The 24,518-nt window shown below is 43.7% G+C and overlaps 2 protein-coding genes across 2 annotated transcripts; one reads left to right on the forward strand and one right to left on the reverse strand.

Annotated features, from left to right (window-relative positions):
- The first annotated feature begins 979 nt into the window (after positions 1-979).
- Positions 980-4,786, forward strand: LOC123988835. Its single transcript, XM_046289589.1, has one exon. It carries the CDS (start codon positions 980-982, stop codon positions 4,784-4,786), a length of 3,807 nt encoding a protein of 1,268 aa, XP_046145545.1.
- Positions 4,787-19,058: 14,272 nt separating this feature from the next.
- LOC123988836 lies at positions 19,059-22,688 on the reverse strand. Its single transcript, XM_046289590.1, has 3 exons — positions 22,337-22,688; positions 19,245-21,183; positions 19,059-19,152 (listed from the first exon to the last, which is right to left on the reverse strand). The coding sequence occupies exons 1-3, from the start codon at positions 22,686-22,688 to the stop codon at positions 19,059-19,061; spliced, it is 2,385 nt and encodes a 794-aa protein (XP_046145546.1).
- Between the last annotated feature and the right edge of the window lie 1,830 nt (positions 22,689-24,518).

The following is a 24,518-nucleotide window of genomic DNA, read 5'->3' on the forward strand; positions in this document are numbered from 1 at the left end:
ATTGGTTTCATTGCCAATGGACCAAGATCACGCCAAGGCATTGAGTCAGCTCTTGTCGACCGCCATGGAAACTCGGCACGCAGTGCAAAACCTGATCGAGCCAGGCAAGCTCGGCGACTGCCTGCTCGTCCATCAGGTGTGCCGGAAGATGGACCACGCCACAAAGGAGCGATGGGAGACCACCCTTGGGGTCACCACAGAGTATCCATCTTTCCAGGAGGCCATGGAGTTCATCACCTCACGGATCAGAACGCTGGAGCAGTTGGCCGATGATAAGGCGAGAGCGTCGGCCAGCAAGACCGCTCAAAGTAAGCCCGCTCAACCGAAGGCTCAGCAGGCGACCACAAGCAGGCCAGCTCACGCAGCAGTCGCAGCAAGGCCTGTAGCTCAAGCTCGCCAGTCAGCTCCTCGCACCACCGAAAGGCCCCACCTAGAACGGCCATCGCCCTTCGAGTGTTGCGACTGTTGCGGAGGGCAACATTACATCGTGGCATGCGCGCTCTTCAGGAGCATGACGCCGAAAGTGCGAGCTCAAACTATTGAGGACAAACGCCTGTGCTACAATTGCTTGGGCAGGCACAGCGTGCGAGCGTGCAAGTCAGCTCAAAAGTGTAAGCACTGCGGGGAGAAGCATCACACGATGATTCATGAAGGCGAGCCGAAAACGGCTCCAGCTCAAGCCGGCTCATCCAGAACAGCCTCCTCATCTGCTCAAACCACCGAGTAGGACCTCGGTGCAGTCGTTAAACCAACAGATCACCAGACACTCCTTGCAACCGCTCAAGCTCTGCTCACCACCTCAACAACAGCTCACCAAATCCGCATCTTAATCGATCCAGGTTCCGAAATCTCGTTCATCTCCGAAGAACTCACCCGTCTGCTCAACCTTCGGAGACACAGATCATCCATCACAATCATTGGTGTTGGTGGAACAAAATCAACTGAAACAAAGGGCGTGGTCACTGTCACACTCCAGTCGATGCATTCACAGCAGACTGTCTGCATCCAGGCTCACGTGCTCACAGCCGTATCGACAATCCTGCCATCGTTCTCAATGAGAACTCCGGATTGGCCTCACATTAGAAAATTGAGGTTGGCGGACAATGATTTCTTGACACCACGACCAGTCGATTTAATCATTGGAGCGGATTTCTACGGAAGGATCATCAAGCCAAATATCATCAAGGGCTCACCAACAACACCAATTGCTCAACTTTCCATTTTTGGATGGCTCGTCATTGGCCCAGTCAACGAATCACATTCAACCACTCATTATTCACACTTTGCAGTTGCTCAAGACGACCAGAGCAATCTGCAAGAGCTGCTCACCAAATTCTGGGTTCAAGAGGAATCACCAATGGATATTCCAAGCACGCTCACTCCGGAGGAAGAAGAATGCGAATCACATTTCTGTGCGACTCACACTCGTGATCACACTGGAAGGTACATCGTTCGCATTCCACTCAAGGCACCAGCATCGCTCTTAGGCAATTCACACAAGATTGCTCAAAGATGTCTACAAAGCACGTTACGACGACTCTCCAAGGATTCAACATACAACCAGCTCTATGTCGAGTTCATGAAAGAGTACGAAGAATTGGGACACATGGTAAAGGCTCCAGATCACCAACGAATCTCATCAAGAGAGGCTGAGAACGTTGGGCCTGATGGGGAGATGACCTTGGCACATGATGCTCCGGCATCAGGAGGGTTGAGGGTCTCTTCTGACGGTTCAACACCTCAGACCTCTGCTCATCTTCAACCATATTATCTGCCTCACCATGGAGTTCTACGTCTCGACAGTTCAACAACGAAGCTCAGGGTTGTATTCAACGGATCAAAAGCTACGACATCAGGCAAATCAGTCAACGATTTAATGCATACTGGTGCTAATTTGCTCTTGAATGTTACAGATGTTCTAATTTGGCTTCGCCATTATCACCACATTTTTGCCACAGACATCACAAAAATGTATCGCCAGGTAGCAGTTCACAAGGATGATTGGGATCTCCAGCGAATCCTTTGGATCGATGAAGACCGCAATGTCAACCCTTACCAGCTCACAACTGTCACGTACGGTACAAAGGCGGCTCCCTTCCTGGCGACACGAGCACTCATGCAACTTGTTCACGATGAGGGTCATCGATTCCCTCTGGCAACGCCTTCGCTCACACATGGCAGATATGTGGACGATATTTTTGGAGGAGCAGACTCAATCTCGGAACTTGTGGAGGTCGCTCAACAGCTGATTGCATTGTGCAACGCGGGCGGATTTCCACTCGCAAAATGGCATGCGACTCACCCAGATCTTCTACGGGCTGTTTCGTCATCCACACAATCGTCAGCTCCCATATCATTTGACGACTGCACTACCAAATTACTCGGAATTCAATGGATGCCTCAAACCGACAATTTTGGCTTTTCATCCACGATCACAGATCAACCAAGTAAGTGCTCAAAACGCCTCGTATTGTCCGAAGTGGCTCGGATATTTGATCCATTAGGTTTCGTCTTACCGGTAATAGTACGAGCAAAGATACTATTGCAAGAACTCTGGCTACACAAAATCAATTGGGACGATCCATTACCGTCTCAAATTGTATCACGATGGTTCATCATCAGAGAAGATCTCAACAGCTTGGCCAAGCTATCGATCCCAAGATGGTTCAACACATGGAGCAATTCAATTGTAGAAATTCATGGATTCTCTGATGCTTCTCAACTTGCCATGGCAGCGGTGATTTACATCACCGTTAGCTCTCCGTCCAACGACTCAATGACGTCACTTGTCTGCTCTAAGACAAAAGTTGCACCACTGAAGAGGCTCACAATACCAAGATTGGAGTTGTCTGCAGCACTCCTATTGGCAAAACTCACAAAATATGTTCAATCAACGCTCAAGGTAAAGATCAAGGCAACGCACCTGTGGACGGATTCTCAAGTTTCGCTCATATGGATCAAATCGCAAGCATCACGTTGGAAGGATTATGTTCGGAACAGAGTCATTCAGATCCAAGAACTCACTCCAAATGCGCATTGGAGGCATGTTCCAGGTACTTCTAATCCAGCCGACTGTGCTTCCCGAGGCATTTCGACAGATCAACTTCAACGATTCGAGCTTTGGTGGAAAGGTCCCCCATGGATGGCTCGAAATCAAGATCATTGGCCAGAGCAAAAGGAATTCTCAACTTTAAACAGCGAACTCGAAGTGAGACCCAATGTCTCACTCTTTGCCTCAGCTCAAAAGCTAAGTTATCATTGGGATCTCATTTACAAATATTCATCTCTTATTAAGCTGTATAGACTGACTGCACTTTGTTTCAGGTTTGCCTCACGGCTTAAGAGAAAGCTCGAAACTCCTCCTGTGATCATCATACCATCCTGCGACATGGAGAAGGCGCAGCTCTTCTGGATTCACGCGACTCAACACTTGTATTTCACCAGCGAAATCAAGACGCTCAACTCAGGCTCAACCCTGCCTGCAACTCACCCCTTCAGTCGCCTCACCGCCTTCATCGATTCGCAGGGAACAATACGAGTAGGAGGAAGACTCACAAACACAGCGCTCAGCAGGGATGAAAAACATCCAGCGATCCTCCCACGGGACGCTCACCTGTCGAAGATCATCATTGAAGATGCTCACAAGCGAACATTTCACGGAGGAACGCAGCTCACGCTCGCATACATTCGACAACGGTACTGGATCATCGGTGGCAGAGCTCCTGTAAAATCTCACATTTTGAGATGTGTCGTGTGTGCTCGTCAGAGGGGGAATCGTGCTCGTCAGATGATGGGTCAACTACCTCTCTGTCGAGTCACACCATCACGACCATTCGCTCACACCGGTGTCGATTATGCAGGACCAATCACAATGAAAAATTCAAAGGGAAGAGGCTCGAAAACAATCAAGGGATGGATCTGCGTGTTCGTATGTTTCTCCTCATCAGCTGTTCACCTCGAGGTTGTCAGCGATTACTCAACCGAGGGATTTCTGGCAGCCTACAGAAGATTCTCATCACGAAGAGGGATCGCTCACAAGTTGTACTCTGACTGTGGTACAAATTTTATTGGAGCACAGGCAGAGCTCAAACGCCTGTTCACGTCAAGTTCACAGGAGCACCGACAGATCGCATCGATTCTGTCAGCTGACAGCACTCAATGGATGTTCAACCAACCAGCTGCTCCTCACATGGGAGGAAAATGGGAAGCTGTGGTGAAATCAATCAAGTACCATCTCAGGAGAACAATTGGTGAGCTCTTACTAACATTCGAAGAGTTTTCCACTCTCCTCACACAGATCGAAGCGGTGCTCAACTCAAGACCATTGGAGCCGCTCAGTGACGATCCCGACGACATCTCTGCGCTCACCCCAGGACACTTCCTCATCGGTTCAGCGCTCAACACGATACCAGAACCATCACTGCTCGACGTCTCACCAGGTAGATTGTCGAAATGGCAACTGATCCAGCAGAGGGTACAACACTTCTGGTCTCAGTGGTCTCGACACTACCTGCAGAGACTTCAATCAATCTCAAAGTGGCATCATCCATCGAACGACATCAAGACAGGCTCGTTGGTGCTGCTCACGAACGAGCATCTTCCACCGAGCAAGTGGCCACTCGCAAGAGTGACCGAAGTTCACCCCGGCAAGGATGCCCTCACCAGGGTTGCAACCTTGAAGACTGCAACCACGACTTTCGTCAGACCGATCACCAAGCTTGTCATCCTGCCTGTTCACCATCAAGCTGAGCTCACCTCTGCAGTAACATCATCAACGAGTTGCTGATGGCGGGCGGAAATGTTTGAGAATCCGCTCAGCCATGATGGCGCTCACGGTCGATCGATTTATCGATCGGGAGTTGCCCATCTAGGTAACGCGTGAGGAGGGTTCTTCTCGCCGGCTCGCGCGTAACGCCGCCATTATTGATCATCGATCACCGCAAGCAACAAGTGCTCATTAGATTTGTTCAAGAATTTCTCTAAGTGCAGTTCAAACACCAGATCAAGATCACCAAAACGCTCACTGTCGACTCAGGATCTATCGCAACTGTGCAAGCGAACAGGATCACCAGGTAATGTTCACCTACAAATAATTCATTGAAGCGTGAGCCGCCAACCACGTGTCGATCAAGCACGAGATCACGGGCACCATCACAGCCGCGGGCCGAATTAATATAATTAACGGCGCTGAGAAGCTCGCCTTTCAAAATTGTAAAAGCATTGTTCATGTAACACCAAGCAGGTGACAGATCAAATCAATAATCTATATGTCTCGACTCATGTAAAATCATTGTTCACGACGAATCACTGTAATCGCAATTTGAAACTCATTCAGACGGTTCATTTTCTCACGAGAAAATTCAAAGCGGATCATCCTAACGATCACTCATTTGTATTGTTTGCTCAAATGCTAATTGTCAGATCAGCGTGTTCATTTCATTTTATCATTGACTCAAATAAATCAATTTGTGAAACCGACCCAGCAAGTGTAAAATTCTTTCCCAGCGCAATCCATCCAGGATTTCCACCATTCCTGAACACCCAGTCATACTTGTTTTCAATGAAATGTTTTAAGTATTCGATGAGTACGTGGTGACTTCGCTCAAGGGAACCGTTAGTTTGAGGCCTGTAACCGGAGGTGGTAACGTGTTCAATATTAAAAGTTTTTGCTATTCCTTTAAGAACTTGATTAATAAACGACGGTCCGCGATCCGTTAGGATTGCCCGTGGCGCGCCGAACATTGCAATAAAGTAACGCGAGAATGCGTCTGTTACGGTCTCAGCTCGAATATCTGGTAATGGAATAGCCATGCAAAATTTTGAAAGTTGACATTGCAGTGTGAGAATATGACGGTTTCCGCTTGGCGTGAATGGAAGAGGTCCGACTGTGTCTAATGCTATCTTGTCAAATGGTTTTGCTGGGGTATCGGTAATAAGCATTGGTTCACGAGTTTTTATTCTTACTAGTTTCTGCTCCTGGCAGCTTTTGCAGGAACGTATGTAATCTTCTATGTTTCGATGCATTTTTGGCCATTCGAATCGGTCTCGAATGCGGCGGTAGGTTTTGGTCACTCCCTTGTGACCTCCTATCAGGCTCTCGTGGTAATGACGGATAATATCTTCGCGTTGGTCCTCTGGTGGAGTCTGTACCTCGCCCGTGCAGATTGTGATAGTTATGGGATAGTCATGAAATACTTCATATAAATGCTGTTGGAGCATTGGTATGCTAACTTGAAGTAAGGTTTCTCCGCTTGCCGGAATGCGGAGGTTATCTATGCCTTCTATTTTGGCGCTGAGTTTTAATGCGTGTAATATGTAGGGTAATTGATGTGGTTTGATTGTGTGGAAAAAATGTCTTGCTCCTACAATGCTAAAGATTCGCCTTTCCTCGGCTTGGGTAATAATTACGCGACCTTCAGTTAGATCTTCGTTGAGTAGGTTTGTCTCTGATAGCATTCTTAGAGCTTTTAAAGTTCTGCAAATAGGGCTGGTGAGAATTTTATCGGCAGGGATAAAGTGCGCGATATTACCAGGGCCCTCCGTGAGAGGAGTTTTAGAAATTACTATTTTGCAATGAGTTGCCGTTGTTGTTGGGCCGGCGGTGACCTGAGGGTCCGGTGCGTAAATATTATCTATCTCCTTCCATTCGCGAGTGAATTTGGGGGTCCTAAACGTAGACTGCGGTATATCTAGTATTTCTGAAGGAGATGGCAAATCCCATGAGGTGCGTGTTGGTTGTTCGACGGTATCTGTTTGCGTGAGCTCGTGCGAGGATGGTTCATGTTCTGAATCACCTTGATCTGTGGATGGCTGCGTAGGTTCCCGGGTGGAGAGAGGTGACCCCCAAGATACACGTTTTTTTGGTTTTGGGGTACTACTCGCCATTGCCTCATGCTCATACTCCGTGGTGACGTTGTCATCCCTCATGGTGGAGTTTGCATTGGGCTCGATTTCTTCCGGTTCTATATTCCCTATGGATTGTGTTTCATCCAGGATCAAGGATGGTGGTTCCTCATAACTTGGCCTAAGTTGGGCCGCACGGCGTGCGCTTACCCGGGTTGCGATGGGTTCTTCCGAAGGCGTTATTGGTAACGCAAAAGGTACCGGATTCCTTGACAAGGCGTCTGCGTTTGCATTTACACGACCCGGTTTGTATATGATTTCATAATTATAATCCTCTAGGAGTATTCGCCATCGGGCTAGACGTGACACCGGGTCTTTAACCGAGAATAGCCATTGTAGGGGGCGATGATCAGTTACTAACGTGAATTTTCTGCCATAGATATATGTTCTGAAATGTTTGACTGCAAAAATGATCGCGAAGCATTCTTTTTCCGTTGTAGAATAGTTTTGCTGAGCCGGCGTAAGAGCTAACGATGCGTAGGCGATAGGTGGATCTTCGCCTATTTTGCCCTGACTTAGGACAGCGCCGACAGCGATGTCTGATGCGTCGGTGGTGATAATAAAGGGTTCATCAAAATTCGGATAGCGTAAAACGGGTTCTTTGCACAACGTCTGTCGTAGTTCTTCAAAACTTTTCTGGTGGGCTTCGGTCCATGCAAATGGTTTCTTGGGACTCGTTAATTCTGTCAGAGGTTTGGCCTGTTGTGACAGATCCGGGATGAATCGCCTATAGTAGTTTACCAATCCTAAAAATTGTTTGAGTGTTTTGCGCGTGGTTGGAGTCGGAAAACTTTCTACTGCTCGAATTTTCTCTGGGTTTGGTCTTATTCCCTCGGATGAGATGATATGGCCCAAATAGGTTACCTCCTTTTTCAGGAATTCTGCCTTATCTGGTTGTAATGTGAGGTTATTTTCGCGTAGGCGTTGGAATAACGTTTCGAGTCGTGTTTCCATTTTCTCTAAGGTGCGTCCGTAAACTACTATGTCGTCAATGTATACGTACAGGATTTTCCCAATTAATCCCTTCAAACCGAACGGCATGCGCGCGTATTCGTAATGTCCATCCGGAGTTGAGAATGCCGTTTTCTCCTGATCCTCCGGGGCCATGCGTATTTGATGAAATCCGTTTGCCAAGTCAAACACAGCGAAATATTTCGCACCTCCTAACCGGTCGAAAATATCTGAAATGCGGGGAATCGGGAAACGGTCGTCGATTGTTTTCGCGTTTAATTTACGGAAGTCTACGACCATTCTCCAGCGCACATTTCCTTTCGAATCTGGTTTTTTCGGAACTAGCCAGAGGGGCGAATTGTATGGTGAGTTCGAGGGAACTATTACTCCCAAATCCTCTAAATTTTGAATTTGCTTCGATATTTCTTTCTCCTGGTCAACGCTGAAGGGATACTGTCGCGCGAATACCGGAGTTTTGCCGTCCACAGGGATGTTGTGAACGATTGTTTTCGTATCTCCCAGGGGATCGCCGGGAATAAAAAATCTATCCGCGTAACGTGTTACGATACTTTCAACCATGCGTCGCGGTTTGTCTTCTAAGTGATCTAATTTTAACGCTTTGTTAATTTTATGGATTCTTTCAATGTCGGAGTGTTGCGTGACGACATAGTCTCCTAGGTCTTCGCCTTGAAATTCCAGCTGTTCATCTGTCAGCGGTGTCAGCGGTCTAGGTGGGTCAGTAATGTCGGTCAAGTTGCGCGTTTCGTCACTGGACTCCTGCGGATTCTGCTGGGTCAGCCGTTCGACGGCGCGGTCCGCGTCTTCGTCGTTATCGTCGGTGCAATCGGCTGACGCAATTTTCGTACATTCCTGTTCACCGAGGAGCGCTCGTGGGGCTTCCTGGTTGCGTTGAGAAGATGTCAGCGTTTCTTTTATCTCCCGTGAGTTCGAGAATCCGATAGGATGAATCGGCCGTTTGCTCGTTACTAGGGTTCTATGATGAAAAGAAATTTCGCTTTCTTCTTGTAGGAGGTACGGGCTACCTAATAATCCTATAACTCCGTCAGGGAAATCCGGGTTGTCGACGACATAGAAGAGGGTTTGGCTTTCGTTTATTTTGATGCTTATGATACCGGCAGCAATGATGTATCCTTGCAGTCCTTTTACGCTGACGCTCTCGCATTTAATGATCGGCGCGTCGGTCCGTAGCGCGTTTGACTTAATCAAGTTCAACATCGAGCCGGTGTCTATTATAAATTCTCCGTTTCCCTTCCTTAGTTCCTTTGAGCGGATCTTGATTCGCGGCGAAGGAGCCTGTAAGAGTCCTGGGGACTCGCTTGGGGCTGGTGGTGATCGCGGCGAGGCGTAACAGCTGCGCCCGCTCGATGGTCCGCGGGTGAACGGGCGCGATTGAAGTTTAAATTTTCCCTTTCTGGCGTACTATTTCGCGACTGTCTGTTATCTAGTCTCGGCGGAGGATCGCGCCCACGTTCAGGATAGCTATTTCCTAGTGGTCGGCGTGGTCCTTGGCGCCGATTAGGTCCGCGTGAATAATTATTTGAATAGTTTGTTGGACCTGAATATTGAGTTCCGTGTGCGTTATGGTAATTATGGTGATTATGGTAATATGGATCTTGGGGTGGTGCCCTTTGCGCGTGGCCGCATCCGCAGAAACAAGACGGCTGCGGGGGTATGTATGGTGCACAGCCGTGTGGGCATCCGGACCCGCACGGTGGAGTTGCGGTGGATTGGCACGTGTTTGCCGGAGGGGCCGCGAGCTGGACCGTGTTCGCATAGCAAGAGCCACATGGATGGCTAGGGTATTCTGGTTGTACCTGCGGTGGCGGTTATGGTGAAGGAGGGGTTGCTGGTAAAGGATGAACGTGAGAATTTGCCGGAGGGGCCAATTTTTTCATTTTCGCATCATTCTTATCTATTAAAAGAGCCTCGTCCATGATACCGGTGAGCGTTGTTTTTCTTGCGGTCATTACAGCCTGAGCTAATTTTGCTGGCAAGCCTCGGATGTAGGCCCGCCCTGCTAAGAGTTCAAATTTTTCGGGGTAAAAGTTTTTGCCCTTTTCGTCGCGACCGCTTGCTGATGCCTTATAAAGGAGCCTGGTGAAACGGTGGGTATATTCCAGAACGGTTTCATTATCTCTCATTGGGAGATTTGCGAGTTCTAAGCAGAGTTCCTTATACGTTTTGTTAGGGGCATATCTTTTCCGGAGCAATTTTAACAGATCTACAACGCTAGTACATTCTTGTTGTTCTACGTAAAATTTAACGTGCTGGACCAATTTATCCATTAGACCTTCGAGGAAAGTGGTCTCCTGGCCGGGGGGACTCGTGATTTTACTTTGTGTATCGCGTTTAAAAAGTCTTCGAACGAAACCTTGTCAGGGTCGAAATCAGGGATTTTTTCTAAAATCCGATCCACCTTTCTCTCCTCCCTTTCGGTGATAAACCATGATTCAATATGCGATGTCCCGGATTGACCGAGGCTCCTCGTGTCTCTTATGGACGGCGAGGCTGTCGGGGGCAATGGTGAGTTGCGAGGGGGAATCGTGTCGTGAACGAGAGGCATAGTGAGCGTTGTGAGTGGACAAGGGTTTGATCAAGTTACGGCGCGTTAAGCAACGGAAATTAATGGATTTTAATATTACGTGAATCCGTATGGTTAACGGCAAATCCCACTTCTGACACCAAATTGTTACGTCCCACCTGACGGGTGGTTCTTACTCTGTTACTCTGATCTTTGGGTTCTGCCGATTTAAACGCTAAAGCGTACCTGGACCATTCTTGCGGATAATAAAGGATGCAGGATAGGGCGTTTAGTAATTGTCGTGTATGGGTTTTCAATATATATATATTCTCGTTTGTCGTTACATACCCTTCGGTGACTTCAGGTGTTGTACGTCACTCGTTCGTTCTTGTATTCACTCACAGTTCATTCACTCGAGAGGTCTCGTTTTACGCTACGTTCGCGGTTCGGACGTTACACTAGACTCGCGGCGCGTGGCTACGACTCGACCTTGGAGATACAAGCGGTTGGTGGTGGTCCTGCACAGCACACGGGTGCACTCCTGGACTTGGTCCAATTATGAATCTGCTATCTCAGATTGCGGCGATACACTCGTGTTGAACCGTCGGCCGAGCACGTCGTCGATGATCTTCCTGGTTTCGAGTAGCCTTGAACGCGGATCTACTGCGGGTCGCGAACGGACAGAACTTCGGTCCTTGCTTTACGCTATCACGGAACTGGCGTACTTGCGTTGCACCGATAACTTATACTCCCAAAAGGGGAGTAGGTCACGCTCTTTGCTTGCGAAAACCTGCAAGCAAAGGGTTTTCGCCATCGCATTCCGCAAGTTCCCTGATTTCGTATCGCGGTCGTCGCTAAGCGAGAAAACGCTGATGGTTTGCGGATTCCAGAGCAAGACCTCTTTGGAATGGCGAAAGACGAAAATGGGTTATAGCTAGGGACGTAACACTTCTTATTATACTTTGCGATCATATAAATGGTGGGCAGAAATATATGACGTACGATAACTGAAAACCGGTGATGATATTGTACAGTTTCACGATGCAATGAAAATTCTATTATTTTCCGGAAAAACATGATGTGAACGCAAAGTAAGAAACAAACTGTAAAGGGAAATCACACGCACTATTAAAAATCTCCCTAGACCTCAGTAGGTCACTAGCTGCGCGAGTTAAGTGCGGTCACTCGTGAACTGCAGTATAGTTAATTCGTAATGGGTATATTGATTCCCATTGAATATTGTTTACTTGAAATTATCAAATGAGTCATTTGTCACTGGTTGCCGACACCTGAACTAGGATCTTCCTAGTAGAGGAAAAGTTTTTAATTTTGCGCCGCCTCCGAAAACTTTGAAATATATTTAGTATCCTATTTAATGATTAAGTAGATTGTATTAATAGCTGTGGAATACAGATATAAATGAAATGGAAATTATTTTATACTTTTTAGTGCATTTTGAAGTCGGATTTTTTTTGTTAAAAATTATTTTATGATAGTTTATGATAAAACCAAAATATTCTAATGTTTTAATTGTTTTCTTTACATTTTCGTCACATATAACTTTAGATTCATGGATAAATACGAAATCATCCAAATATAAAACCATTACTATTCCTTGGAGTCTTAATTTATTAATAACCGGTTTCATTAACTTAGTGAAAACGTATGGGCTAGTGCATAATCCAAAAGGTTGACATACGAATTGATATATTTTCTTTTTGATTATAAATCTCAGAAATTTTCTGTGACCTTCGTAGATGGAGACTAAAAAATATGCATCTTTAAGGTCTAAAGAACTCATATAATCCTCTCGCGATAACAGACTTAACGCGGATCTAATATCCTCCATTTTAAAATGTGGAGGCCTGATAAATTTATTTAATTCTTTAAGATTAAAAATAAAACAATTTGTACCTTAGGGTTTGGGACAAGAAAATAAGAGGAAATGAACTGTCCATCACATTTATTACATTCCTCTATAGCACCTTTCCTTAAGAGCTCATTAATTTCTAGTTGTATTTTTTCTATTTCTTCGAAAGAAAGATCTTTCTCTTTAGGGGCAATTTTTTGAACGCGTGTTTCCACAAATGGAATTTTATAACCCTTTACACAGCTTAAAATATATCTATCTGAAGTAAGGTATTTCCATCTTTCTACAAAGTGACAAAGACGCCCCGCAGGTTCGTGATTGGTTCGTCGTATGAGGTGATGCCTTGGTTGAACTCTGCGAGGTCCTGTATGACCGTGCCTTGAACTTCATTTGTCGACACCTCTGCTGTTGACCCACCTGCCGGTATCCCGCAGGTGGGTATTCCCAGTTTCCCTGCTCTCGTGTCTTAGGTACATATTTTTGAGCAGGCTTCTCCTTGATATTTGCACAAGCCTTTTCGATTTCTTTAGCATCTTTAACTTGGTCCTTGAGATTATCGCCATAAAGCCATTCGTCAGAAAACATCGTGTCCACCATTGGTTTGACACTTTTATTTAATTGTGAGGTGATAAAAGGTTATCTTGCCACCGATTGTTGATGAAAAACATCAGTCAAAATCTGACCAGCATGGCTTATGTAATCCGTAAATGTGTCCTCATCTAAACCGTCTTCTGGAGGCTCTATTAACATGGAGACTGCAGCACCTAAGGCAGCTATGGCCGTGCCCACGCAATTATGCGCTTCCATAAATGTTTTGCAATTTCTCTTTTTTGCAATTTCTGAGAGCAATGGACTTATCTTTAGATTCAAATTAGGGGCTTCGGTGTAGAAGTCCCCTTTTCTATTATAGAGTTCCAGAATTTGTTTTTTATTCTTTTCTGGAAGACCTTCAGTTTTCCATTTCACCCAAGTATTCTATAGCTCTGGATGATATTTAACTACCTTGAATTTGGAATCATTGGGATCTACTCCCAATAACTCCAGAGCACTACTCTTTGATGTCTCTAGCTCGCAGATTTCTGATAATTCTTCTTCATTTATATTCGGATTATTCTCCTCATTTTCATCATCTGTGAAATTAAGGAGTGGAAGAATTATTAAGTAGCACTTGTTGGGCAACTGTGATAATATCGTTCTTGTTGAACTTAATCACGATAACATTATTTCAAGATCGTATGGACCGTGACAATCTCTTTGATTTTTGAAGTCGTATGGACTATGGTAAGACCGTATGGTTATTACCTCTCAACTTTCGTATGGAAAGATGAGAATACTGAGCGAGACTATCACATCAATGATTTTATTTACTGATTATATCTTCTGAAGGTAGACTTGGCGAATTCTGCTCTTTTCGAAGATTCGCTAGAGACGCTACCACTTTTGTTAGGTTATCTAACTGTTTCTGCAGTTGATCGAATTTTTCGTCAGATCTGTTTTCAGAATGATGGTCCTCTCGTGATCGAGATCTTGACCGCTTCTTCTTCTTGTCAGGCATTCTTCTAGATAAGGCCTTCTTACAATTTATTTTTATTTTTGAGCGCTATGCGAAAAAAAAACGTTCTCAATGCTTCGGCACAACAAAACAAGATGAGATCAAAGGAATAAATAGGGAAAAGTAGGCGATGGAAGAGCGCCAAATTCAGAGTTATACGCTGAACGTTGTGATGTGAAGTATGACAAGCATGACTACAATACTATCGTTGAGAACGAGACATATAATATAATTTCCTACAAAAAAGGTCTCTTAACATTTTGCCATAGTTTGCACGGTTTCCGAGATATTTCCCTTTATAATGTTGGTGCGGCTTCGGAACTTTTAAATATCTCGATATATCTTGAAAACTACGCATCAGATCAAAAAGATCATACACCATAAGTAGTAGGAAATTTAATTTCCTACAAAAAATGTCTCTTAACATTTTGGCATAGCTCGCACCGTTTCCGAGATATTTGCAGATTTACCTCAAGGAAAGGGGCGTCACGCACATATTCCGAGATAGTCCTTCTTATTCTCGTTCATCTTCTGCACAGCTGCTCTGGAAGTGGCATTTACAGCTTAGAATAGTGCAGATTTACCTCAAAGGAAGGGGCCAGGGTGTTTCTTCATCTTTATAATGTTGGTACGGCGTCGGAACTTTGAAATATCTTGATATATCCCGAAAACTACGCATCTGATCAAAAAATGTCATAGAACATAAATAGGCCGCTTAACATTTCACCATAGTTCGCATCGTTTCCGAGATAGTTGCAGACTTACCTCATGAAAGGGGCGTCCCGCACATATTCAGAGACATTTCTTCTTTATCTTGTTCTTCTTCTTCACAGCTGTGCTGGAAGTGGCACTTACAGCCGGGAATAGTGAATATTGCTTAGAATAGTGCAGAGCTAAGTCAAAGAAAGGCGCCACGGTGTTTCTTTATCTTTATAATGTAATTACTATATCTACATTAGATATGTAATATACATAAAGGAACAATACCATTATTACTATATCAGCACTGGATATAATGTAATATACTGATCCACTCCGTCAGATCAGCGTATATTTAATAACAATATCATTATTTCTATATCTACGTTAGATATAATGTAATATACCGATTCCCTCCTACAGAACAATGTATATTTAAGAACAATATCATTATTACTATACCTACATTAGATGTAATGTATTATACTGATTCCTTCCTACAGATTACTGTACGTTTAATAACAATATCATTATTACTATTTCTGAGTTAGAGATGCAATATACATTAAAAATAATACTATTATTACTATATCTACATTATATACAATGTAATATACTGATTACTTCCTACAGAACAATGTACATTTAATAACAATATCATTATTACTATATCTACATTAGATATAATGTAATATACTGATTCCTTCCTACAGAACAATATACATTTAATAACAATATCATTATTACTATATCTACATTAGATATAATGTATTATACTGATTCCTTCCTACAGATCAATGTACATTTAATAACAATACCATAGTTACTATATCTGCATTAGATATGTAATATACATTAAAAATAATACTATTATTACTATATATACACCGGATATAACGTAATATATTGATCCACACCGGCAGAACAATGTACACTCAGTCCCATCGAAGTTGTCGCAGTGAAGTTGGCTGCGCATTCAGCGGCAAATTCACGCCGCATCGCCGGTGAGCCGCTAGGCCGCTGAGCGATGGGCACGTGGAGGGGGAACTGCGTATGTTAATAAATAGAATACGAGTGTATCGACATTCTCGTCGGTAAGTGACGTAGCGTTCTACCTATAAGGTCGAAATCTACTTATCGATTGTGAAATGGACTGTCGCGAAAAATGATCAAGATGCGAAAAATCAATTTTTACGTCTTCTTGCTTTCTTATACGTCAAAGTATGTTCTTTACAATGAGAACAACCAGAATTTTATATTATAAATATCAATTTTATAATACGAACTAAAATCATATATTGCTTTATTTTATATTTTTCCCTAGTTAACCTGTTTTTACTAGAACACGTCACTTCCATATTGTCTGCTATTTTGAGCGTTGAAGAATGTTGAAATGCTAGACTTCGATATTATCAAGCAATATAAATGATAATTATGATTGTGTAAATTACAACCACAAATAACATAAATTACAACTACAAATAATATAATACAAAGTTAAATAATACAAATTTATTAAATGATTGTTTTACAATTTCTTACATTTCTTTTATTGTAGACATTTACTACAGAGTACTATTATATATAATTTTTAAGGGAGACATCGCTTCGCTTTTGGCCTTGAAAAAGGCCGAGTTCTTTAAAGTTTCAAAGAGAGTAATTATTAAGCATAGTTTGGAGAGATGTTCCTGTTTTAAATTTTTTGTAGCCGTGAAAACAGCTATTGTTGCAGTGCCTTGAAGTTGTTTAAACTATGGAAACAAACGACTGTTTTTTTTTTCTGTGCATTGCTTTTTTGCAAACTAGACGCGTTAGAATGTTGTCCGCGAAAAACGAACGATTGATTCAGCGAGGTGCTATTATTGCACTCCACAAAGCTGGAAACAGTAATGTGGAGATTGCAAGAATAGCACAGTGCTCCGTTCGTACCGTGCAGAGATATGTGCTGAGGTATTCTGTCCATGGTTCCGAAGGATTGTTGGATTGGCGTCAACGAAACAAAGGTAAGCGATACACGACCAAGGAAGAAGATCAACTGTTAGTCAGTAAGATTGAAGAGCAACCATTTCAGACTGCGGTGAACGTTGCCGCAGATTTGAATATAAAAGTGTCAAAGATGACTATTTATAGGCGTCTGCGAGCGGCCGGTCTCCACTCCCGCCGGGCGGAACGTAAGGTGCAGTTGCTGCAAAGACATCGCGAGGACCGCGTTGGATTTGCATTGCAGCATGTATCTGCATCGCAGTCTGAATGGGATTGCACAATCTTTACCGATGAAAAAGTATTTTCTTCGGCCTCGGACTGTGCGCTTCGTGTTTGGAGGCCTCGTGGGGCCTCGAGATTTCTCGAAAAATATGTTTCCCAACGTAGGGATAGTGGGCGCATCACGTGCGGCTTTTGGGGGTGGGTAACTCCACATGGTCCTGGAGAGCTTGTTGAAATTTCGCCGCGCATGGACTCCGCGGAATATATTGCAATTTTGGAGAATGTTTTACTACCATCCGTCCGTGCGATATATTCACGGGAGGACATGCCGGTAATTAGGCTGGTACAGGATAATAGTGGAGTGCACACCTCTGCAACCGTCCGTGCATGGTTTGCAAGACATCCTGAATTTCACGTTCTACAATGGCGATCGAAATGTGGGTGGATTGGATGGTCGGATCGCTGATGCGTCCTTATCCGAAGGACTGGATTTCGAGGCGGTGTGAAAATAACGAAATCCTTTTAATAAAGGATTGGTTTTAATAAAGTAATGATTGTAACTTTATTTGTCACAATGTGCTCCGTTCTTTGGCACGTTGTCCGAACGAAGATGTACAGAATAACTTTAATAAAATCGGTTGGAAGAATTAACTTTTACTAATTTGCGCACTGGTAATCGATAGAAATCTCAATTTGTTCTAATCGTCGTTAAACGGTTGAGCGACACGCGTGTCTCCGCGAAACCACCGCATGGTGGGGGCTGCGCATAGCCCTATAATTTAATGTTTGCGCGGTGACGTCACGGCGACTCTTGCGACGCTCTCGATAAGGTGTAACCGAACACGCCGGGCCCCGTTGAATGAACTCATTCAAGAACTTTGTTGGGCGTCAGACTCGACATTAATGTCAATCGGCAAGAAACATAATTTCGAAATGGGTCGCTTGTACGTTGAGTTCGCTGTTTTAATGGTTACGACGCGAATTATCCCGTCGGTACCGGGGTGACAATCTATTATGCGTGCTAATTCCCATTGTGCTGGTGGAGTGCATTCATTTCGCAAGAGGACAAGCTGACCGATTTTTGTGAGATTTTGCGCGACTCTCCACTTCGGACGTTGATGAAGAGTATGTAAGTATTCGGTATGCCACGCTTTCCAAAAAGTTTCCGTTATTCGTTGGATTAACTGCCAACGTGACAGTCGGTTTTCTTTTAATTGTAGTACGCTTGGTTCCGGAATTGAGGTTAAGGCCGATCCAATCAAGAAATGACCTGGTGTAAGTGCGTTATAATCATCGATGCAATCAGACATGGCGACGAGCGGACGAGAATTTAATGCGGCTTCGATACGACACAGTACTGTGGTTAATTCCTCAAAGGAGAGTGTATGAGTACCGATGGATCGGCGTAAATGGTGTTTAACACTTTTCACCGCTGCCTCCCACAACCCTCCAAAATGAGGTGCTGATGGGGGTAAAAAGTGCCAAGCGACCTCATCCACGGCGAGCTTATTATGGAGATTGGTATCTCGTAGAGATTCTCGGTGAGCTTTTCTAAGTTCCTTGTTTGCTCCTTGAAAGGTCGTTCCATTGTCTGAATACATGGATTTTGGAATTCCGCGTCGGGACACAAATCTCGTATAAGCTGCTAGGAATGCGGCTGATGTATAGTCGCTTACGAGATCTAAATGGACGGCCTTTGTTGCCATACAAACAAAAACTGCAATGTAAGCTTTGTGCGATTTGTGTGCTCGTCCCGATGTAGTACGAACGTGAATCGGGCCTGCGTAGTCGACACCTGTATTTATGAATGGTCTTTCTACCGCAGTGACTCTGGATGCCGGTAAATCTCCCATGAGCTCAGACGGAACAGATGCGCGATGACGAGCGCATGGTACGCACCTATGTAAAACGGATCGTATCGTGGTGCGTGCTCGCAAGATCCAGTACTCACGTCGCAAACAGGCAAGAGTGAGTTGCGAACCTGCGTGCAGATGGATTACGTGCGTATGATTTATTATCAATGATAGTAGTGGATGGGAGCTTAGGATAATAGGTTTCTTTGTGTTTTCAGGAAATAGCGAGTGTGCAAGTCGCCCTTTCGCCCTAATAAGCCCGTCTTGGTCTAGGATAGGGTTAAGAGAAAGTAACTTGCTGGATTTAGGAGAGTGTTTTTCGCAGACAGACTACTAAGCTCATCCGGAAATAGCTCGGATTGCATTCTTCTCAACCAAAGGAATTTTGCTCTCTGAATCTCGTCGGGTTGAAGAGGAGGCACTGCTATTAGTGACTTAATGGTGAGTTGTAATTTAATTTTATTCGTATGTCGGAAGCGAAGGTTAGAAGTAAAACGAAGTATGTAAGCCGTCACTCGAAGTAGTTTCGACCAGGATGAGTATCGCGTGGGTAAATCCCAGGGATCCGTAGTCGAAACTGCAGACAATAATTTTGGAATTTTCTCCTCCTCATGCGAATCGACTATTCTGATATTGGGTTTTGGCCAACGTTCTTCGCCTTGTTTTAACCATGAAGGTCCTGACCACCACATGGAATGGATTTTTAATTCCGATGGCGTTAGACCGCGGGTTGCACAATCAGCAGGATTGCTATTTGTTGGAACATGATGCCACTGCGCTTTCGGTAAAAGAGACTGAATTTTCGACACTCGATTGGCGACAAAAGTCTTCCAACGAGTCGGAGGTTGGCTAAGCCAGGCGAGGGTGATGCTTGAATCAGTCCAACAGTGGACATTGTGATGGATGAGCGACAAGGAATTTTCCACAAAAACGACAAGACGTGCCAACAATGCCGCTGCACATAATTCTAATCTCGGTACGCTTAATGTTTTAACGGGAGCTACTCGTGATTTTGCAACGAGAAGCGCCACGAAGACATTGTCATCTGGGAGGACGCTTTTTATATAAACCGAAGCTGCGTAGGCTTTAGTGGATGCATCGGCGAATCCGTGGATTTCCTGATGTAGCGCGATGCCATTGGCTATTTGGCGAGGAATCGTGATCTTATTTAAATCTGGTAAATGAGTGTAGTAATCTTGCCATTCTAGGAGAACCTCGTTAGGAAGAATGTCATCCCAATCATATTGTAGTGACCATAATTTTTGCATAAACACTTTCGCGGGTATAACGACTGGAGTTAACAACCCCATCGGGTCGAAAAGTTTTGCAATTTGAGAGAGAATTGTGCGTTTCGTATTGGCAAAATTCGAAGAAATGGTAGCTCGAAATTGAAAGTGATCGAGCACTGGATTCCATTCTAAGCCTAAAACTGAGCAGGTCTCCTCGATCTTAAGGAGTTTATTTTTCGCAAGACCGTGATCGCGCGGATCGATATCAATTAACAGAGTTGGATCATTACTGGCCCATTTTCGTAAACGAAAGCCGCCTTTGTTTAACAGGTTTATGGTCTGGTCGCGGATTGTTCGCAAGAGATCTTTGTCGTCTGCTCCGAAGAGACAGTCGTCGACATAAGTTTGATCCTTTAATACTGGAAGAGCTAGAGGATATTGATGACCTTCGTCCACTGCCAGCTGATTTAAAACGCGAAGAGCTTGATAAGGAGCTGATTTAGTGCCATACGTGACGGTACAGAGTTGATACTCCTCAACGGACTGTTGCGACGAGGGACGCCATAAAATGCGTTGAAAATCTGTATCTCGTGTATCAACTAAAATCTGACGGTACATTTTCTCGATGTCAGTGGTATATACAAACCGGAATCCTCTCCACCGGAGGAGGATTGCAATTAGATCGGTTTGGAGCTTGGGTCCAGTTAAAAGATGATCATTTAGAGAAGTGCCGTTTGAAGTTCGGCGGGAAGCGTTAAATACGACGCGAAGACGAGTTGTCGAACTACTTTCGCGAAGAACTGCGTGATGAGGAATATAATAAATTTGGTTGGTTGTTTGAACCGGGACAGTTGGAACCCTTTCCATATGGCCTAAGGCTTCGTATTCTGAGAGGAATTCTTTATAAGTTTCGGTATTTACTTGGTCGCTTTTAAAGCGTCTTTCAAGAGAGAGAAGACTTTTCATCGTGGCAAAACGAGATTCGCCTAAATCTATAGGGGGTTCGCTCTTGAACGGGAGTCGAACTATGTAACGCCCTTCCGACGTACGAGTATGAGAGGATTGAAAGTGTAATTCACATTTTTCTTCCTCAGGTGAGAGCACTGATTGAGTTGGGATATTTTCCACTTCCCAGAAGCGGCGAAGATCTGCATCGAGATTTTCTAGCAACGTAGCGTGATGGGCATCTATAAAGAAAGGAAGAGGATGAGTGGACGTAGGACCAGATAGGATCCATCCCAGGTGTGTATTTTGCGCGATCGGTTCACTTGTAGAACCTTTCCGAACTCCGTCCAATAATAATTGACCAAACAAATCCGCACCGATAACGATATCGATCGGATCTGAGCTCATGGGGTCTGTATCGGCCAATTCAAGTCCTGCAATATGATTCCAATTAGTTACGGAAGAATGTCGTTTTGGAGTGTATTGTGTTAAAGTTTTCAAAATAATAGCAGTTGTCGAGTATACAGGCTCGGTTCTTACCAACGGAGTAATCGTGATGCGAGCGGTGTGATTAGCCCACGACTGTATTCCTCCTATTCCGGTTATGCATGTATTTTGTTTGTTTCTCGGGAGTCGCAAAATTTGGGCTAGGTTCTCTGATATTAGAGTTGCGACTGACCCTTGATCCAATAATGCGCGTGCTTGTACTGTTCGACCCTGCAATGAGTGCACTCGGATGCGAGCTGTTGAAAGAAGAATGCCGGTATTAGTTTTCGTTCGCGACGCAGAATTCGAGCTGATTTCAAGTTCTGAATTCGGATTGGTAGCCGACGTCTGATTTGACTGACTCACGCTGGACTGCTCCGGTTTTATCGGAAAATGCAACAGAGTGTGATGTCGCTGTTTACATTCTTTACAGCTTCTTTGACTGTGGCATTGTTCTTTCGCATGCTTCGCGGAAAAACAATTAACGCATCTTCGTTGGGATTTAATTAATTTAAACCGTTCGGAAGGCTCAAGCGCCTGAAATGTTTGACATTGATATAACAAGTGGTTCTGTTTACATACAGGACATATAATTGGCGACACGGTAGACGTGTTCGTTGAAATTGTTTTCGGTTTTGATTTAACAGTTACGTTTTCCGGTTTAATCAGTTTTTATTGGCGACATTGACTCTAAAGCCCGAACTCGAGCCTCCAAAAACTTGTCGAATTCGACATAAGTAGACAATTCTGATGTATCACCGAATTGTAACTCCCACGCCTTTCGGGAGGAACGGTCAAGTTTTTGTGTACCGAGGAAAACAATTACGTCGTCCCAATGTTCGACGGGTCGTTTCAAATTTTTCAAACCGTGTATCGAAACGTTTAACTGATCGCGTAAACTGCGGAGCTCTTTCGCAGATTCAGAGGTCACTTGCGGTAACGAAAACAAATTATTTAAATAGGTCGAAAGTAACCGGCGTTTGTTTTCGTATCTATTTTTAACTAACTGCCACGCGACCTCGAAATTTGCATCGGTGGTAGGTAAATGATTAACCGCTTTTTTTGCATCGCCGGTTAAAGCGGAACAAAGAAAATGCAAACGCTCAACATTTGACAAAGAATTATCATTAATTACTATAGATTGAAACTTATCTCGGAAACTCTCCCATTGTTCGAAGGTTCCATCAAAAGACGGCAGCTGGATTTGAGGCAGCAACGATTGCGAGCGTAGCTTCACTGGTTGAAGATTCCCTTTCTCGGATACTGTCTCCTGGGTCGAGGATGTCTTATCCAGGATCTCCGACATGTAGTCCAGGGACTCCTGATAGCACTCCTCACATCTTTCGAAATGGTTGTCGACGAAGTACTGAAGAGTTGATCTGGCTTGTAGATCCGCCATGGCGACGATTTTCGCGTCCAGGTCTTGGCACTGTTGGTATGCCTCTTTTAGCATGTTCATCCGGTTCCGGGGTGGTAGCTGGAGTCATTTTAGCTTGACCCAGCTTTTTATAATTGGTAAGTGCACGTTCGATCGAGCGCATAACTTGGTTTTGTTTAAACAAAATTTCTTCCAATGTACTCATGATGGTTTCCGTAGGCTGAGCACGTGGTTCACTACTTTAACGGTTTTCACTCTTCGACTCCAATCCGGCTCGAAGGACCATAAAATGTGGGTGGATTGGATGGTCGGATCGCTGATGCGTCCTTATCCGAAGGACTGGATTTCGAGGCGGTGTGAAAATAACGAAATCCTTTTAATAAAGGAATGGTTTTAATAAAGTAATGATTGTAACTTTATTTGTCACAATGTGCTCCGTTCTTTGGCACGTTGTCCGAACGAAGATGTACAGAATAACTTTAATAAAATCGGTTGGAAGAATTAACTTTTACTAATTTGCGCACTGGTAATCGATAGAAATCTCAATTTGTTCTAATCGTCGTTAAACGGTTGAGCGACACGCGTGTCTCCGCGAAACCACCGCATGGTGGGGGCTGCGCATAGCCCTATAATTTAATGTTTGCGCGGTGACGTCACGGCGACTCTTGCGACGCTCTCGATAAGGTGTAACCGAACACTGGATCATTCGATTCCAAATCGTTTAAATCAAGTGATTGATCGAAACGGTGCTTGGACGGATTATTAGGAATACCTCAGTCTTTTTTGCGTATTTTTGTTTTTACTATAGTTTGGAAACAAGCACAATCATAAACCAGCTCTTTTCAGAGCTAATAATTGTTCAACCTAAAAACAACGGCCTTTTTCAACGCCAAAAGCGAAGCGATGTCTCCCTTAAAAAGTATATATAATAGTACTCTGTAGTAAATGTCTACAATAAAAGAAATGTAAGAAATTGTAAAACAATCATTTAATAAATTTGTATTATTTAACTTTGTATTATATTATTTGTAGTTGTAATTTATGTTATTTGTGGTTGTAATTTACACAATCATAATTATCATTTATATTGCTTGATAATATCGAAGTCTAGCATTTCAATATTCTTCAACGCTCAAAAATAGCAGACAATATGGAAGTGACGTGTTCTAGTAAAAACAGGTTGACTAAGGAAAAATATAAAATAAAGCAATATATGATTTTAGTTCGTATTATAAAATTGATATTTATAATATAAAATTCTGGTTGTTCTCATTGTAAAGAACATACTTTGACGTATAAGAAAGCAAGAAGACGTAAAAATCGATTTTTCGCATCTTTATCATTTTTCGCGACAGTCCATTTCACAATCGATAATTAGGTTTCGACCTTATAGGTAAAACGCTACGTCACTTACCGACGACAATGTCGATACACTCGTATTCTATTTATTAACATACGCAGTTCCCCCTCCACGTGCCCATCGCTCAGCGGCCCAGCGGCTCACCGGCGATGCGGCGTGAATTTGCCGCTGAATGCGCGGCCAACTTCACTGCGACAACTTCGATGGGACTGAGTGTACATTTAATAACAATATCATTATTACTATATCTTCATTAGATATGTAACATACATTTAATAACGGTATCATTATTACTATATCTACATTAGATATAATGTAACATACTGATTCCATCGTACAGAACAATGTACACTTAATAACAATATCATTATTACTATATCTACATTAGATATAATGTATTATACTGATTCCTTCCTACAGATAAATGTACATTCAATAGCAATATCATTATTACTATATCTACATTATATCTAATTGTAGGAGGGGTATGGTGAAATAAAACACACAACGTAATCGGCTTAGGAATACTGTGTTATAATATTTTG

This window comes from Osmia bicornis, unplaced genomic scaffold (assembly GCF_907164935.1).
Source record: "Osmia bicornis bicornis unplaced genomic scaffold, iOsmBic2.1, whole genome shotgun sequence".
Lineage (NCBI taxonomy): Eukaryota > Metazoa > Arthropoda > Insecta > Hymenoptera > Megachilidae > Osmia > Osmia bicornis.

Bases quoted from the DNA above. Each gene is read 5' to 3' on its own strand.
- LOC123988835 (XM_046289589.1), top strand. From the start codon at position 980: ATGCATTCACAGCAGACTGTCTGCATCCAGGCTCACGTGCTCACAGCC.
- LOC123988836 (XM_046289590.1), bottom strand. From the start codon at position 22,688: ATGCTAAAAGAGGCATACCAACAGTGCCAAGACCTGGACGCGAAAATC. The intron at 21,184-22,336 runs GTTTGCATTTTC...ATCATATTGCAG, and splicing joins TTCTTTGTCAAATGTTGAGC to GACTTGAATTGGCCGATACA. The intron at 19,153-19,244 runs GTTAAAACAAGG...TATTGTCTGCAG, and splicing joins TGGTGGTCAGGACCTTCATG to TTTCGACTACGGATCCCTGG.